This window comes from Pseudorasbora parva, chromosome 5, assembly GCF_024679245.1.
Source record: "Pseudorasbora parva isolate DD20220531a chromosome 5, ASM2467924v1, whole genome shotgun sequence".
Classification (NCBI taxonomy): domain Eukaryota; kingdom Metazoa; phylum Chordata; class Actinopteri; order Cypriniformes; family Gobionidae; genus Pseudorasbora; species Pseudorasbora parva.
In genome coordinates, this window is record NC_090176.1 from 20,648,103 (window position 1) to 20,667,307 (window position 19,205).

Here is a 19,205-nt window from a genome sequence, read left to right on the forward strand (position 1 = left end):
AAAATGGTATCAAATATCGATACATTTCCAGGTATTGTATCAAAGTTAGAAATTCCAGTGTCATGACAACACTAGTATGAGCTTACAATTGCGAGTTATAAAGTCGGAATTACGTGTTATGTGGTCAGCATTTAGAGTTTATACAGTATCTAAAACGGTGTTAATTTCGTTGAAGAATAATTTTCGTCATAATTTTCGTTATAATTTTCATCAAACCTTTTTTTACTGACAAAAACAAGACAATAACCAAATAAAAAGCAGTTTAGGGATGACAAAAACTATGACAAAAATCTACTGTCATTTTCATCAATGTAAGGAATTGATTCAGATCAAATAACTCAAAGGGGTATTGAATTACAGTGAAAGGAACCGTGATACATATTAAATGATTCAAAATTAATATTTAACACTTTATCAACTATTCGTCCAGCGATACGTTGAAATTAGAGTACATTATCAATCTTGAATTGGTATATTACCCGTTACAACGGCAATGATATCAAGTTTATGTTCACTGTTGTGAGCTTAGCTAACACAATCGATCAGTTTGAGGCAGTAACTTATAAACACATAGCCAAAGACACTTGTATAGATGAAAAAGGTAAACAAAAGTATATCAAAAACTATTCTAAGCACACACAAACTAACAAAAACACACATTCATACAGTTACTGGGGAAGGGATGCTTGTTAATGGAAAGGAGTGGAGTCCCAATGATTTCTTAGCCACAACCTGAGAATCAATATACTAGCAGGTCAACCTTAGTTTGTTCGCTAAGATACGATTTTTACCAGTTCAGCCAGAATGAAGAGTCATGTACATGTGTTTGAATGCTCTTACGAGCATGGTTTCCTCTAAGCACGGCGTTGCTCGGCTCAGAGGGGCGAATAGTTGGTTTTGAGGGGTGAAAAACCGGATCTATATCCGATTGAAATATAAATATCTCAGTTGTGATATAAATTAAATTTCATGTGTCACAGTAAATATACACTACCGATCAAATGTTTTAGGACGGTGAGATTTTTTTTTTTTTAATGTTTTTAAAGAATTCTCTTCTGCTCACCAAGGCTTCATTTATGTTATTAGAAATACAAAAGTTACAAAAAAGCTGTAATATTTTGAAATATTATTAAAATATAAAATAACTGTTTTTATTTTAATATATTTTAAAATGTAATTTATTCTTGTGATCAAAGCTGAATTTTCAGCATCATAACTCCAGTCCTCAGTGTCACATGATCCTTCAGAAATCATTCTAATATGATGATTTACTGCTCAAGAAACATTTATGATTATTATCAATGTTGAAACAGTCATGCAGGTATTGGGATACTCTGCACTGGTTGTCACCCCTAAAATAGGATAGAACCCTTATTATAGGCATACCATTGGATTCAGGATAAGACAAAAACACGATTTGGAAGCTCATTATACAAATAAAAGTTACATAGTGTGCCTTTAAAATGGATTGCATTAGATGCTAAATTAAACTGCATAATTCTCACATTTAGGGGCTAAACATAAGTAAGTTTAGCACACCATGGCATTATCTAAAGGTTAATTTGATGATCTAAGAGACATAGGCAAGATCGCAATGATCATCTAGCTTCCCGCTTCATTTCCTGCCTGTCGTCTTGTTGAACATTCTGATACGATTGATTGGCACCACCCTTTAGTGCAGCTGATTTTATCTGTTTTTCTTCACTTTGTGTCACTCAGATTGTCTTTATCGTATTCACTGTTCCACCAATACACACGTTGTCGCTCTACATGTCACCACATGAGAAATGCTGCCTCACACATTTGATTTAAATATCATCAGTGACGTGGTGTCTGGAAAATGTGAAACTGCATCTGAAACTGACATCTTTTTAAAAGGAAATTCTGACATTTGAGAAAGATAGTCTGTTTGACCATGGAGAGAAAAATAATTCTCTCTTTTGTTTGTTTAAAAATAGTCATTTTTGTTTCTCTAAGCCACTTTTTGTGTAAGTTGAAGATAACATGGCAGTTTTGTAAAAAAAAAAAAAAAAAAAAAAACTAAAGAAAGTTTTTGTTTTTACATAAAACAATAGTTACTTAAAGCAATAGTTTGCCTGTTATATTGAGCTATTTTGTCCGCAAAGATGACTCACTGCCCCTCACACACAACATCATTCTCTTTCTAAGCAACCTGTAAACCACATTTGCCATTTCTAATGCTAGTTATACTAACTCTATAACGGTTGAACAGAGAACTGCAATTATTCCTAATTTTAAGTACAATCAAGTGGATTTCTCCCCACAGAGAAGTTTTGCAAACCACGGCATCACAGTGATATCCTCACATGATCAGTCAAGCTTAGAGGGAATATTGCTCTTGACTGAATAACTTTCTTTAGGATATCTTTCTTCTTTCTTATCTTTATTAAGAATGTATGTGTATATATAATTAATTCAGTGCAGATCATACTAAGCAGTTTAATTGGGGGGAATGTCTCATAATAAGCCTGAAGGACTTGTCTTTGCACTTTGACGAGGAGAATTGTCTTGTTGAAAAATATAGTCTGAACATTCCTCATAAAATAACAACTTTTCATTTGTGCTCCAAATCATTAAATGACTTTTCACCATGAAGTAGCTCACCAACAGCTAGTAGTCAAACTTTAGATTAGGTAGACCTAGAAATAAACCTTCTCCCTTCTGTCCACTCTCTCCACTGGGTTTTTCATTTTCTCATTTTGTTTTTTTCGCTTCCCTACACAATAGAGGTCTCCTCCTTTCTTTAATTATCTGTCCATCTCTCCTCTAGCCCATCCCAGCATATGTGTCTGAGGCGAAATCATTGGGCTGGTGGAAGTGCCTTATCTGTACCCTGCAATCATTTATGCTCAATTAGATTTACTCTTCACTCTTGAATTCATGTGCTTCCTTCCATCCTTAGAAATTGACTTTCTGTCTGCAGGGAGAGACTGTTCTCCTCTGACCAAGCATTAACAGTCATTTGTGATTGAAAGAGTAAGATTTATAAATGAAATTTATCTTACTTTCACACTTTCAGAGGCATCAAAATTTTTGTTGTACATACATTGTTTAAAGGAACTGTATGTATGAAATGTATTTCAATAAATCATAAATTGGCCCTGATATGTCACTAGGCATTAAGAAATCATGTTTATTTCAAACACTTACTGTATATCGGTGACAACAGTAGTCTGGTCAGGATATTATCATTTAAAGTTAATATGATTATTTAGTGTCTAAATTAAAACTTTGTAATATACTTTAATTAAAAATTCTATTTAGTATTCTAAGAAATCACTCATTTAACCTGGTGAAAAACAGCTCTTTTTTTCAGGAAGCCGTTTCTGTGCATGTGCCTTTTATGCTAATGAGCTTTGCTCACCCCACCCCTCTGTTCTTTGGGGGCTTTGAGTGTGAGCGTTGCTTAGACAACAGGAGAAAGTTTGACAAGGCGAGTCTCTCAGGACACATCTGTGCAAGTTCAACCATATCAATTCGATATATCAGATATATCAACATCAAAATGACTGCTGTGTTCATTATTACACCCAAGAACAGAACACCACAATCGCTTAGACGCCATTCTGCTTCAGGTATTCACAATGGCGGACGACAGCTTGTTGAGCTCGCTCAGGGCGGGTCTGAGCTCAAACTGCTGTCAATCAACAGTCGTGGGAGGGGTGTCTGATCGTGTGAAGTCACACATCGAACGGCTTGATTTCAGACAGATGAAAACATATAAGGAGATAAAAAAAAAACACTTGATGGATTTTTATCATTATAGGATGTACAGTCACTACCAACACACATTGCTGTATAATCAACTTGTAAAAGTGCATGTACCATTATATGACCCCTTTAAAAGTTTTTGTTGCAGCCCTCAACTGATGTTGATGTTGACATGTTGTGTTTTGGCCCTGAAGCTCCACCCTCCCCCTATCGACCAATCACAAAGTCAGTAGTGTTTCGGCATCCGGGTTGCCAGATCTGCTCTAGTTAGCACAGATACAGCTACAAACGTTCCTGCTGGATCCTGCAGCCTATCTGGCAACCTCGAGTCAGGGGGAGGGGGAGAGGGGATACACCACTCTACAATCATTTGAAAGTGATTGCAGTACCAGTTTTGTCCACAATCTAACATACACTTCCTTTAAATGGATAAATTCATCAAATACTGATCTAGATACTATATTAATGCCCAGTGGACAATGTGGTATGGTTGCGGTACTTACTACTTTTCAATAACTTACTCACTTACACATACTTTAAATCAATTAAATCAGCACCAACCAATCTTTGCATTACATATTCGGCAAAGAAGCTGCATCTGTAGTTGCATTTAGTCATATTTACACATTTTAATGCTGTTCAGGGGGCAGTAAATGATTTACACAGCAAATGCAAAATATAATGAGATTAATGTCTTAAACATAAAATGTTTAATACAGAAATATGAAATGAATAACAAAATAAAACAATACTTGGATTATGAATAATCGGCAGTATTTGTGGCAAGTCACTATGTTAAAGGTGGGATAACTGATATCTGGTAACCGTTGTTGATATTTCAAATCACCAAAACAAACACGCTCCCTACCTCCAAAAAGGGTCTCGGCCCTATTTTGATAGCTTCTCCCCACACATACGTAACCCAAGCAACGACTATGGCAGAATCTGTGTGTAACTAATCCAGGTCGAATATTCAATGAAAAAGTTCACCCCCTTTCATCACAAAAATGCAAACCGTTCTCATGAACAACTCAATAGAACAGGAGCCGACAGTCCAGCTAACGACATATTACAATTGTGACAAGATTAGAGTTATAACGATCACAAAACACAAACAGTTCTCATGAACAACTCGATAACGTTAGTATACAAGCTGGATAGTCCAGCTAACGACATATTACAATTATGACCGGATGGGTTATATGGATGAAAAGAGGAAACAAACATATATTAGGAGTATAGTATCTTACCTGTCGGACACATTTTGTGAGCTCACGCTTGAAACAGTGAGGGGTTTTAGATGCTCCATACTGTGTGGAAATAAACAGGTCTTTATCATCGCTGAAGTGAGCGACAATATGATCGCAAATGGACAAACAAGCGAACATGACACACGAGCATATTCAAGCATTATCCGGCATATATTAGTTCTTTCTTGGCTAATGTCCGTCATGTGTGACTCGTGTGTTTTGAATAATCACGTGCACAGAGCCTCTCTTCTCACCTAGACACGCCCCTTACCTGCTGATTGGCTACAAGTTTGTTATTCAAGTATAGTTAGTTTTGAAATAACACTTACACCACCTTTAATGAGCTAGTCATTTAAGCAAACAGCAATACAAAATCAAGGGACCGTCTATATGTGTCATTGAATCATTCAACCGATTAATTCAGAAATTAAACACCACTCTGTGCGTCTATATGCTGCGTGTCAGTCACACAATGGTCCTGTGACTTTGCTTTGGAAGTTATATTATTTATGAAAAAAAATTTAATTAAATAAACTCAGTGTATTGCCTAAAACTAAATAACTTCTGCATCAACACTTAAAAAGATACTGGTCTGTGCTCCACTACATTGTTAATGCACTTGATATTATCACGGCGGTAAAACAAAAGAAGTATGGTCGTTGTATATTAAATGCTGAATGTTATAATATATGATATCAAATATTGGACCGATAAATGTCGAAAAATGGCAAGATTACTTTTAAAATAATTGTTCTCCCACACTTTCGAGAGCCACGTCTCTGAAACCATGATAATAAATGACTTGATTTTAAAACTGAAACGGTCATTGCAGAACACCTGTCCCGAGATGGTGATGTGCGAGATTGATCCCTTCTTGTTCCCGTTAAAAAATCAACCAATTCTCACTCCAGAGGGGTCGATACTGCCGCATGTCCAATATTCAGTCACATATTTTGACGTTGAATGCGACACGGGACAAAGTGCTTAACATGAAAAATCCTTAATGTACTAAGATAGTGATATTCAAGGACCAAATTCAGTACACACCGTATTACTGTAATAAAAGCATACATAAACAGATGAGCCCACAATATGAATGCAATTAATTAGCCTAGACATTCCTAAAATTAAATACCGTTATAAAGAAAAAGCTTCATGCAAGACAGTGATATTTAAATACCAGTCTTTATACTTATTATTAATAAAGCTTAGCCTACTATTTACTCAAGCAAATCAGGCCGAATATAAACGCAACATGCTTACACGTTCAGCATTTTCCACGTAAAAGAATAAATCAATTATAAAGGTAACGCTTAACATGGCTTAATTTAAGACAACGATATTAAAAGACCAAGATCAATAGACTACAGACATTAATAAAGCATAGACGAGCAGATGAGCCCAGAATTTAAACGCAACATTATTAAGATTTAATCATTTAGCAAACACTTTTATCCAAACTTACAAATGAGGAAAGCAGTAGAAGCAATCACACCAACAAAAAGTGCTGTGACAAGCCCCAGTTACTTTTGCGAATGGAATGGAATGGAATGGAATGGAATGGAATGGAATAGAATGGAATAGAATGGAATAGAATGGAATAGAATAGAATAGAATAGAATAGAATAGAATAGAATAGAATAGAATTGAATTGAATTGAATTGAATTGAATTGAATTGAATAGAATAGACTTGAATAGAATAGACTTGAATAGAATTGAATTGAATTGAATTGAATTATTGGGTCAATGGTTGAAGATGTGTCTTTAGCAGTTTCTTGAAAATGATTTAGCAGCTCGGGTTGAGTTGGACAGTTCATTCCACCAGCTTAACTGCAAAGAAAAATAAAATAAAAAAGTCTCCAATTTAAAAATTTGTGACTGATCACATCTAAATTTTCCAGTTGGCCGAATTGAAATTCTGTGAATTGATGCAATCAATTGAATTCACACTCAAATCAGCCAACTGAAAATTTTTGATGTGATCAGTCACAAATTTTTCAATTGGAGACCTGATTTTATTTTATTTTTATTTTTTTTAAGTGTTGGAGCACTCTGTGTTGTGATCCTCTACATGTACACAAGGCGCCATTTAATTGCAGAACGCAAGCTTATTAGGTATGGGGTGCAGAGCAAGTGGTTGTTCTGTAGGCAAACATCTGTGCAAACTGATGAAGAGAGGTGTAACGTGCACTACATGACTCTTGAATGCTTGCTGATTAAAAGATTCCTTACCGGTATACACCTTTTTAATAAAGCATAAAGTATGCAGATGCAGACACGTTAAGCATTTTCTTTATAACAGCTGTCCATGGGGGAGAAAATGATTAACATGAAGATATTGTTTACGGTACCGTTGTCTTAGCAGTAGACGGTGTTGATGGCAAGTTTTTCCTGGTTGTTGTTTTTAGTACTAAGTAAAGTGTTTTAAAATGTCCCAGTGACATGGCTGTAAGGCATTGCTTGTCAAACCTCCACTGAGGCATGGGGATTTTGTCTTCATGACATTTTCAATTTTCTTGTTATTTTCACAGCCAGCGTATAGCCTATAATGCGATCCCTAGAGCTTCTCAAATTATATTTATTGTAAACACCTAACAGCCAGACAGAAAAGTCACAGTAATATAGATGTTAGTGAAAAGCTGAAGGGACTGGATCGAGACTGCAAGCAGGAACTGGATGTAATTGAGCACTAAACAAGAAGGTATGGTTAAGAAATGGTCATATTTAAGTTAAAACATAAATGTAAAACAATAAATAAATAAATTATAATTAAACACATTAGAATTATTATTACTTTTTTAAAATGTTTCATTTTTAAGCGTTTTGATGCGATTCCTCTTATTGACACCAGAGAGAAAGGCACTAGACGACGCTTTTAGCATCTGTGTATTGACGCTGTCTCTCCATCCCATTACATCTCCACCCTTTATACACACACACATACACACACAAACCTGCACTCATGAAGCAGTTTCATTTAGGAGGTTCCTTCTTCTATTGGGCCTTTTGGCTCTGGCATTGCCTGTTGTTCAGCTCTGTGTCTCCACCGTCACCTCAGTCATCCGATGTTTGCTCAGGCTGAAAAACAGCTTTCTGGCATTTTTTTTTTTAGACCCATCACTGATCAAAAGAGCTCTGTCCATATTCAAACGAGTGAAAAGTATTGATTTAAAGCCTTCACTACAAAGTATCTTTTCAGTATTGCTCCAGGGTATTTTGAAGATGTCAATTTTGGTCAAAATGTGACGAGTTTTGCCATACATATATTAATGAGTGTGACAAGCAGGGCGAGCGAGAGCAGCGAGGACAGCTGCCGCCCGCACACACACATAATAAAACGTGTAAACTCCACCTGTTTGGCCCAACGTAGGAATCCAACAAGAAAATCCAATTTTAAATATGACTTCATGTTGAATTTAATCTGACTCTAATTGTATGTAATTTCATTGAGTTTGTTACGTTTATAAATTACAGCTGATCGTATGAATAGTCGTGATTTAATTTAGATCTTTGATTTCTCTGAGTATCTCTACTTCTCACTTTCTTCGTTCGTCAAGGGACCCGATATCGTTCAGAGACATTAATGTTCGCGATTACATTTGCTCACGGACGCAGACTGGCCAGTTCTGATATTAGTCAGAGTTTTACAGAGTGAATATTTTACCTTTAAGTGGTTGTGCCTGCTCACTCATCTTAAAACGTAATGGGAATAATAATCACAGGAACTGCAAATTGCTAATACAGTGATAGTCAGAAATCAGATTATCCCTAATGCTGTGCGCCATGCTCCAGTCATTGAGTCCTACGGTTTGATCTATCCTGGCACAAAATCTGTGGTAATAACGGACTCCGATTGATCCACACTAAATGAAGCGACCTTAGAATAATACAAGATTAATCAAAGTTAATGTTTATTTTAGCCAGGCAAAAACATCAAAATAAAGAAATTAAAAGACAATTATACACAACTGATCAGCATACAATATAACTCAATTATAAAATAGTATAAACATAGTTTCAAAGAGTCATCATTTACCTGGCTATAGAGACACACCGTAACAGTGTGGGAAGTTCTGGATAAAGATGCTTCCCTGCGTGGTTTGCCCCTTCTCCTTAAATACTCAACCAGAAAAAAGAGCAATAAACATTTAGCACCCAAATATTTATGCAGCTTTTGGCTCATTTCTCAGACCCAAATGGTCTTTTTTTTCAAAAAGATCTTTGAGCATCTCCCCACACCAGAGGAACAAACCCAGTTGTCCTTCTTTGATGACATGTTTTACTGGTGCGGGAATGTAACCTGTTCCACTGATGTGAGAATGAAACCCAATCACACCAAAAGTATTTATATTGACCATACAAAACAGCTTGTGGCAGTATCTGTGAGATTTGCATGTTTGTGTGACCCTGAGACAGAGGGCGAGAGGGTCATATCTCGGCAGGGGTGAGGAAATAGGATTGGACCAGGTGGAGTCTTGTTTTCTCTTGTATTCAAAGAGTGAAGTTTTATTGTCTTATTGCAGCTTTGATCCCTTGAGTTTGTTCTCAGGTGAAATCCATTCTTACAAACGTAAATTAAACAACGTAAACTTCAGGCCTGGTCCTCTCTCGTCCTTCGTTGTCGTCGCTCCTTCTTTTATGCTTGCGAGCTCCTCTGTGAGGGGATTCGAGACTTTCATGGCTCTTGCTCGCCCTGCTTGTCACAATGAGATTTTACAGTCCTTAACGTATGTGGGTTTGTTCTTTTTTTGTTTCCAATTTAATTAATCTAGATTTACTAAATTTCATGTGAAATTTAAGAAGTGTTCATAAGGCAAATTTTGGACTGGGATCAGAAAATTACTTGAGCCTGACTCAAACTTGGTTTGTGATTGTGGCCTGTTGCACAAAGCTGGTTTCAGTTGTTACCCTGGTAAGTTCGAGATTAGTTTGAGCAAACTCTGGTTTTTCGGGCTCAAGAAGATGGATTGGTTTTTAGTGGTGTTTATTACCATGGTAACTTACACTGCACGGCTAACCTGCTCTGGAGCAGGTTTTATTCTGGGTTAGAGATCACAAACCCAAACTGGACCAATCAGCTGCAAGTAAAGATGCAATAAAGCCACACCCCCTGTATCTCTTGTTCCAAATGAAAGCAGTTTATAATGAGAACTTTAGAAATAAAATTGTGGTGCTAATTCTTTAAATACTCTCAAATTTTTTGGTGCCAATTATTTATTACATTTATATTCTATGAATTATAATCACTTTGAATTAATATATGTTCCTATAAATACTATATTGATTGACAAGTAGCCGAATAGTAAATGTAATACATGCATTCATAATTCTTTTAAACAATGTGTATTAATTTGAGCTCTTTGTGGACCTATAATTATTAGACATATTTCTTTGATTCGCATCATGCATTGATATAGTGAGATATTCTTTAAAGGTCCCGTTCTTCGCATTTCCATCTTTCAAACTTTATTTAGTGTGTAATGTTGCTGTTAAAATAAATAAATAGCATAAATAATACCTGTAAAATTATAAAGCTCAAAGTTCAATGCCAAGCAAGAGGTGGACAAAGTAAACAACTCTATTACTTTTTACTTTTACTCTTTTTACTCAAGTAAAAGTACAGAAGTATTTGTTTTAAAAAGTACTTAAGTATAAAAGTAAATTTCCTTTTTTATGCCAATGCATTATTTTATTATTGTTGTATAAATGCACACAGTCATCATGGTTTAAGTACATACTACCATACAACTAACTAAAAACTAATTTAAATACTTGTATATAAGTTACAAAGCTCTTTACAAAGCTGCTGTCACTTTAAGGTCAAATGCACGGATCCAATACACTAATACACATCTGATATTCTCCCAACTTTACTCTTCTATTTCTCCCAGATGTTTATATTTTTAATATTTTATAAGACATGCACCAAGTGTATGCCAACTAAAATAATCTTGATTTAAAAAAAAAACAAAACTGAAACATACTTTCAAAGTATGGCTATGGGTACACACACTTGTGCCTAAGAACAGTCTTCTTCCATTTTGCTATGAACTGATCAGTGTTGAAAAAAAGTTGGGGAAATGTATATGACTATAAAGCCCCTTTCACACTGCACGTCGTACCCGCAATATTCCTGGAGCATTACCGGGTCACCTGCTGTGTGAAAGCAACCACGTCCCGGGATTGATTACCGAATTCAACCCGGGTCGGGGACCTAGTAATATTGCGGTATTCGACCCGGGACGAGCGCTTTGTGAACAAAAGCCGAATCTAATGCCGCAATGTGTACGTAGTTATCGTGCGACTCCTAGAGCTTGTTTTTTTAATAACACAACTCTGTAGTGCCAGAAGAGCTCGTCGGTGTTTTAAACGCAGAGAGCGTTCGTATACAAAAGAAACTAAAATTAAACAAGCAAGAAATGTGCGCAAACTGGACACAAGTCGAGACCACGGAACTCCTTACTATCCACGCTGAAGCGGAGATCGCTCGCCGTTATATGTCACATCCGGATGTCACGTGTCAACTCGACCCGGGACCGTTACGGGTTGTGTGTGAAAGCGCACATATTACGGTATTTCACTGGCAGTGTGAATGGACCAAATCTAGCGGCCCGGGAACAAATGCCGGGTCGCATTATCCGTGTGTTTGCCGGAATCGCAGTGTGAAAGGGGCTTAAGAGTGATTCCTGATAGACTGTCTGAAACAACAACAACAACAAAACCTTTTAAAGAAGGATAAATCATCCATCGACTTTCAGAGCTGCAACAGAAATTACTTTCGACTTAGATAGAAATGTAGTGGAGTAAAAAGTATGATATTTGTCTTTCAAATATAGTGAAATAAAAGTCATAAGTTTCCAGAAAAAATAATACTCCAGTAAAGTACAGATACTCAAAAAGTGTACTTAAGTACAGTACTCAAGTAAATGTACTTAGTTACTGTCCACCTCTGAGCGAGATATTTTATTTAACAGAATTTCCCCTTCAAAGCCTACAGCGAACGGCCGGTTTGGACTACACCCCTGCACTTCCTTCATGAATGACGTCACTAGAACCGTTTGTTGACTAACCCTCCGCCCACAAGAACACGCAAAATAGGGGGCGTGGTCTTGTTGCTCTCCCACGTGGAGAAGAGCGCGCATTCAGTGCTTGCATCTCCCCGTTATGGTAAGAGGCGGGACCTTTCCAGGCAACGTGCGCTAAGCTGCTGTCCAATCACAACACGGGAAGCGCTGGCCCAATCAGAACTCGTTACGTATATCTGAAGGAGGGACTTCATAGAACAAGGAAATCATCAGACCGTTTTTAGGATAGAGGAAACAGCGGTGTACAGATAAGTAAATTGTGTGAAAAATACTGTTTTTTTTTTTTAGCAGCAGTGTTTATTCCTGCTTTGTAAACACATTTAATTTCATGATCATTTTCAAAAGATCTCTCAATCTTTAGAAGAGAAGTGGATCAAAAGGACATTGGCCGTGATTGGCTGTTTGCTGCATATGTCACACTTTCAGGTGCATGCGCTTCAGAGTTTATTGCTAACTCAGAGAAAGTTGACAGAGAAAGTTTATACCAAGCTTTGAGAAACGGTTGAATTTGATCTAAACCAGGTTGGATTTATTTGCATTTGTCAACTCTAAACCTACTCTGAAAATCAGAATTTGTTCAGCTAGCTTTATGCAACAGGCCTCTGGTCACTTGATTTCTTTATTTATTACTTTTTTTTATTGTCATCAGAGATTCAAGGCTATTCAAATGACATAACATTTTAGCAACTTGCATCGTATACTTGCTTTAGGTGGTAGAACCCCAGCAACACAGCCACATGATTTCAACTAAAGCATGCCATGCAATCACATTGCCTTGCAATCAGACAAGTGCTTTTCCTTACTAAAAAGGCCACTTATGGCTGTCCTTATTTTGTCCTTGTTATGTGTAGCTTGCTGTTTTTGTGTCCCATCTGTCATTTATAATGCTATTTATGAGAGGTTTCATGTTTTTATTCATGCCCACAGTTATAAAACTTCTGAAGCGTAAAAATGCAACTTTTCTTGTTAAACTCTCTGTATCTCTCTTCCAAGGCCAGTGTTTCCTGTAGGCATAAGTACAGGGTTTACCATGACATGGCCTAGTTAGGCTGTATTGTTTTATTTTAATGCATCCTATTAGAATTGTTAGTTTAATTCATGGATAAATCATTAATAAGCACCGCAATATTTTATAAAAGATAAGAACTGTCCATTTGGATATCTTGTAGTTCAGACACTGTGCATTGCTCACGGGAACAGTGGTAAGATATTCAGTTGCCCTGTCTATGCTTATTGTGCAGAGATTACTAAGTAAGCCATTCATATTTTAAATTCTCTGAAAAGTTTAAGCACTGTGGCTCTGTGGTGAAGAACGGTCCTTGGGAGTCTTTGGGAAACATGTTTTGCAAATTCATTATTTTTGCAGTTCCATTGACTCGGAATGCTAGTAGTGCAGAAATAATTAATCATTGGCCTTTTCTTCACTTTGCTTATTCCCTGTGATCGCTCTGTTGATTTTTTATGTTTTAAATGTATGTAACCATGTGTTTGCGCCCCGCCAGACTTTTAGTCTGTATATAAGGATGCCGTAAAATAAATATGACAGCTTGTCATTATATGATGACTTTTAGTCTTAGCAATAGCAAACATTAAAAGGATAGTTGAATCTAAAAAATAAATCTGTCATCATTTACATACCCAAAACACAACGGAACACAAAAGAAGATATTTTGAAGTCAACTAATTCAGTCTTGACTAGATTTGTCCTATCATCATGTACTTTTGAACCAATATAAACTTTCATACTCGTATTATCTGTCATAACCAGTCATATAAACAAGGCTATAAGTAATCCTAATTGTTGATTGCCAGTTTGACATGACATTAAAGATCAGAAGGAAAAAAAAGAGATGATGTTCAGTCTGACTTGATCCAAGAAATTATAAAAATGTGTTCTCATCTCGTGCAATCAAAGTAGGAGTGGGACAGTTGTAAAAATGAGAGAAAATTTTGTCTGTACATGTTTCCTGCTGACATTTTGAAATACTCTGGGTTTGTAATGCTTTATTTAACATCGCAGCTCACACAAATGGAACACTTAGAGTCAGAGACACAGGTGATTAGGTTTTGACGACACTGCTAGGGATAACCTGATGTTCGTCTTGTAATCAAGGTTTTATCATTACACTTCATAGATGCAGAAATAGTAGCCCAGAGTACATTAAAGCTTTCTTTAATCATATACTATTACATTAATATAGCTATTGAAATGAACATAGCCGTAGTATCAGCCCAAAATGTTGTGAGATTGGATACTAGCCATTCAGAATCATGACTTAAAAAAAAAAAAAAAAAAATTCACTGAAAAAAAAAACACATTTGGACATTTGCTTGAATAGTCCAAATGTTACGCTTATATTTTAATTAAATTAGAAAAGAAACCAAGATACATTTTCACTTGAGGCGTCAGACTTTTAAACAAACAATTGAAGATGTTGATACAAGGATCTCAAAAAAAGGAAAACATTTTAAGCTTAATCTGTGTTATAATCCATAATGTGGAGCTATGGTGAGCAATGTAAGTCTTTTAACTTCTCAAATTAATTTCTATGAAAGTTAAGCTTGCAAAGGCATGAACTGAAACGCGCTAGACTGAACTCGCGTTGTGAATGTATGCCGCGAGTGTAGTCGCGATTACCTCAGCTCTCATCACGAGAGCTCATTTCTCTCACTCCTGCAGTTAGTGCTCAGTGCTGTGATACTCGCGCGGCGACTCACTCATTATATTGAACAGACACGTTCAGTTTTTAATTGTAGTGTCTTCTCCAACTCAGTCACAGTAATCAAGTAGGTGGCGTTGGGAATGGCCTCACAGGGCAGCGAAGCATTCTGGGAATTGTAGTCTTTCATCCCCATGAGACAAAAATACATTTTCTGTCTTTTCTCGGTCTAGAAGGCACCAAATTCAAAAATAATTTCACATTTCTACTACATTGATGACCCAGTTTAAATACAGATTCATCTTCCCAGCACTGATTTAAGCAATTAACACTTGCAGCAGAACTCATTGTGTTAATGAGGTTTGCGTGTGGCTGTGTCTTACAGGAAGGAGTGGAGGTGAGGGTGGCCCGGATATTCAACACCTTTGGATCCCGCATGCACATGAATGACGGGCGAGTGGTCAGTAATTTCATTCTGCAGGCTTTACAGGGAGAACCGCTGACGGTAAGACTTGTTCACTTCATTTAAATAAAGAACTATAAGCAGTGCTAGTTATACCTCCTAACTCTACAGCAGCTCCCTTTCAACTTATTTCAACTTCACAAACACATATGGGTGTAACTTACAATTTGAAGTGACATCCACATGTGTGTCTGTGAGAAGCTGAAATTGTCAAGCCTATTTTTGTGCTTGTGGTTGCCAGATTGCAGCCATTTCAATCTCCCTATCAAAGCTTTTCTGTTAAAAGAACAGGTATTCTATCCAGTGTTTTACTTAAACCTCTGCAATCTGGAGCACACTCTCATGTGTGTGGATGTTCTGAAAACACCAATAAACAAGTAAACTGCATTTCAGCATCTCTATTTGAGATTTTCTGCTTGGTGTCATTCAGTCGGACTGCGTTCTGTCACGACTCACAAGCCGCTGGTGCTGTTTGCAATTGTGTGAGCAACTGAAATTAGCCAATCAGAGCAGAGCTCAACATTATTATGCATGACCCTTCAAAATAAGACAACCACTTCATTCTAGGGACTTCTTCTTATCATAGAATGAGGGCAATATATTATTTTATCGTATTCTATGCAGTGATAAAGCATTGTGTCGATTAGCATTGTATTATAAGTAAGCCAATACTTTATTATGAAAATGCCTAATAAACAACTTAAATACAGCATTTTTTTGCGACAGTCATGTGTTTATTGTCTTATGTTTATAGTTGTGTGTTTATTGTTTAATCAGTCAAAGTGCGTTCCCCACGTGCATCAATGAGCCTTAGCCGCCCATGACCCTGTCGCTGATTCACCACTGTTCTTTGCTTAGACCTCTTTAGATAGATACTGATAGACCTCTGTTGATAGATAGATAGATAATTTTTTTTTATATTGAAATCGACCCCAGGGACGTAAAAGAATCTCTTAAATGTGCACGCTTCCTTATTGTACACACTTAAGCTCACATGAGGATTTCACATACTGATTGACTGTTCCTCACTTTGTAGCAGCTCTTTTTGCATTGTTCTCTGATGACTCTTATTATAATTCTGTGTATGTTTCTCCTTCGCCTTTTTCAGGTTTACGGTTCAGGCTCTCAGACAAGAGCTTTCCAATATGTGAGGTAAGCACTGCTTTAAAACTACAATAGATATATTGTGTGTTTTCAGTTGTTTTATACCTCGCAAGAGTATGCGTAATGACACCGTATAGAAAAAAAAATCAGATGGAAAAAAAACAGTACTGTGGTACAGCAAATCAATTGATATGAAAACCTAAAAACAATTAAATATGGGATTGTAATACTGGCATTTAGCATGTTTAAATGAAAGCTTAACCTCCATGTTTGTTACGAATCCCAACATAATGTGGACTGTGACGTAACAGTCAGGATCATTAATATTTACATCCCCCCAAATTTGCATATAACAGTCAATGTTCAAAGTCAGGCAGTGTTAACATGGACCTGCAACAAATCAACATAAGTTCTGCAGGTTTTGCGAAGATGAGGACAAGTGAAAACGGCAGATCATGGATATAAATGTTATGTTCCAGGCTATGCAGGGAATGTGAGGACTTTTCTTAGTTTTCCCACAGAACAGAACGGTCAACAGGTTGATGGTTGATGTTTTTCTATAACAGGATACAGCGCCAAAATAATTCAGAGTTGTTAATTTGCTGCTCTGACTAGTGTCAAAATCATTAACGACTATAACAACAACAAAAAATTGACAACCTTTTTTTCCATGACTAAGACTAGATGAGATGACACAAACGTCATTAAATGATTTTTGTGACTATATAAACATGCTATATCGTTGACGAAAAAAGACAAGACTAAAATAAGTTTAACAAATAAAAACTTGAACAAAAAACACTCTTGGGTTTTTTTGGCGGAAAAAAAGGAGTGTTTGAGTATTTGTGATTGTGGTTAAAAGTGTGCAAGCTTGCAACCATGTGCACGAGAGTCTCTCACACATGCAGATGATCTGAAACCACCAATAAACGAGTAAACTGCATTTCAGCATCTCCATTTGAGTTTTTTAGCTTAAAGTGTCATCCAGTCGAACTGTGTTCCGTCACGACTCGCAAGCCACTGGTGCTGTTTGGGATTGTGTTAGCTGAATAACTGCACTCCTCACCTCCATGCTTTAATTTGAACTGCAGTGTTTACTTGGGATTTCTTGACTGACAATCTGAGAAGGCGGCAACAATACAAATCAGAAAATAAATGAATTATAAGATTTAATGTGCTGGTTCTGTATTTAAAAAAGAAGCAATTTGGCCTTGTGTCCACCAAAGCGTTTTTTTCACGCTGCTGGCTGGCGTTTTCAGTTGTTTTCTATGGGAGCGCCGCGTTTTTAGAACGCCTGGAGCGCAACGAGGCGCTGAGCGAGTATTTCACGCGCAAGCGCTGAGAGCTCGGCGTATTTTACTGGTTGCCGAGAGTTGAAGAATGTCACTTTTCACCCAGCTGTCCAATCAGAGTGGAGGACAAATACAACACAGACCAACCGCCACATTCTGCGTGTCGTCATCAGATGACAACAAGTAATAATAACGGAACAAAATGATTTAAAACAAGAGCCAGAGCCAATACTTTACATTGTATCTGCAATTTTATATAGAATCAATACCTGTGAAATTAGTAACACTTCAACGGATTTCCCGTATCATAACAAGAGTCTCAATTAAAAAAAAAACGCTGCCTGATAAAATGCTCTAAAGCGCTCACAGGGAGGCGTTTTCAGCAGAGCGCCTAGCGTGCTTTGGTGGACACACAGCCTTTTGCTTTTTAAAAAGCTACAGCCATGAACAAAGACATCCATCTGTCCCTTTTTTTACATTTCCATCTGTGTTCATCACCTCTACATTTGTGTATCATTCGTTCTAATGTTATTGTGCATGTGAGGTAATACAAGTAATGAGAGAGACCAAAAAAAAAAAAAACATCAACAAAAAAATAAATGAAACGTGTGAACAGGAAAAAGGTATTAAAATGAGCCTGACTGCATCAGCACGGTCCTATCTTTTTTGTCTTAATGAAATGAGCCTCGGGGTTCCTGACAGTTTACTGACACATGGTGTTTTTCAAAGACCAAGGTCTGCTTTTGATGGGATTACTAATGTTTTCTCGTAATTGCACTGAAGGTATTTCAAAGGCTGAACTCTGTGTTTTGATTTGAATTGCTGCAGTGTTTGTGTACAGACTGATGCACATGTTCTTTGTTGGAAGCAAATGAATCAGTTATCAGTATCAGTAATGTGCATCACTACCAGCATAAAGTCTCATACCAGCTCATAAAAAATGCTTGATTGACTGATGTTAAAAAGTTTAGTTACAAGTCAAGAACTTTCAAGTCATATCACATTTGAATGTATCTTTGTTAAAAGATGTCATTTTGTGAAGAGTAGCACATTCAAAAAGCACATTAATTCCAAACATGTCTGATGTTTTACACATGTAATGTGTAATATTTGTATCATATAAATAGGTTCTTATACAATAAACTGTATAGCTGCCTTTATATTTTTAGGAAGAGGTGACTTGGCAAGGGGATGACTCAACTATGCTTGGATTCATAGGAAAAGGAAATTAACTGTACCAGTCTGTTAGGAAACAGGCATAGTTACTATGTCTCTTAAGTATGACACTAAAATTGTTTGGTGGAATATATACCAGAGCCACCTTTTTAGTATTGCATGACTTGTTTTTATAATGATTTTATACATTTACGTTTATTTATTTTTGTAATATTATGTATTGTCTCTTTCTGTTTTTTTGAAGAGACACTGCCCCTCTTTCCTCCTTATTGATAGCCTACATTTAGAATAATAGCTTTGATTAATGATGAAAAAGGTTTGTTTTTCCTGCCGTCGAGCCACAGGCGTTCACTGAATAACCCACATGGTTCGCGATTACAGATACAAACTTATTGTATTTTACTTTTACAATGAGCATAATAATTACAACAAGAATAAAAAA

General features: G+C 36.7%; 1 protein-coding gene across 1 annotated transcript in view; it reads left to right on the forward strand.

Annotated features, from left to right (window-relative positions):
- The window catches only part of uxs1 (UDP-glucuronate decarboxylase 1), a 97,499-nt gene that overhangs the window by 59,778 nt on the left and 18,516 nt on the right, over window positions 1–19,205 (forward strand). Inside the window, exons 10-11 of the mRNA XM_067443444.1 lie at window positions 15,114–15,233; window positions 16,300–16,343. Coding sequence (XP_067299545.1) covers window positions 15,114–15,233; window positions 16,300–16,343 — 164 coding nt within the window. The remainder of the gene's footprint in view (window positions 1–15,113; window positions 15,234–16,299; window positions 16,344–19,205) is intronic.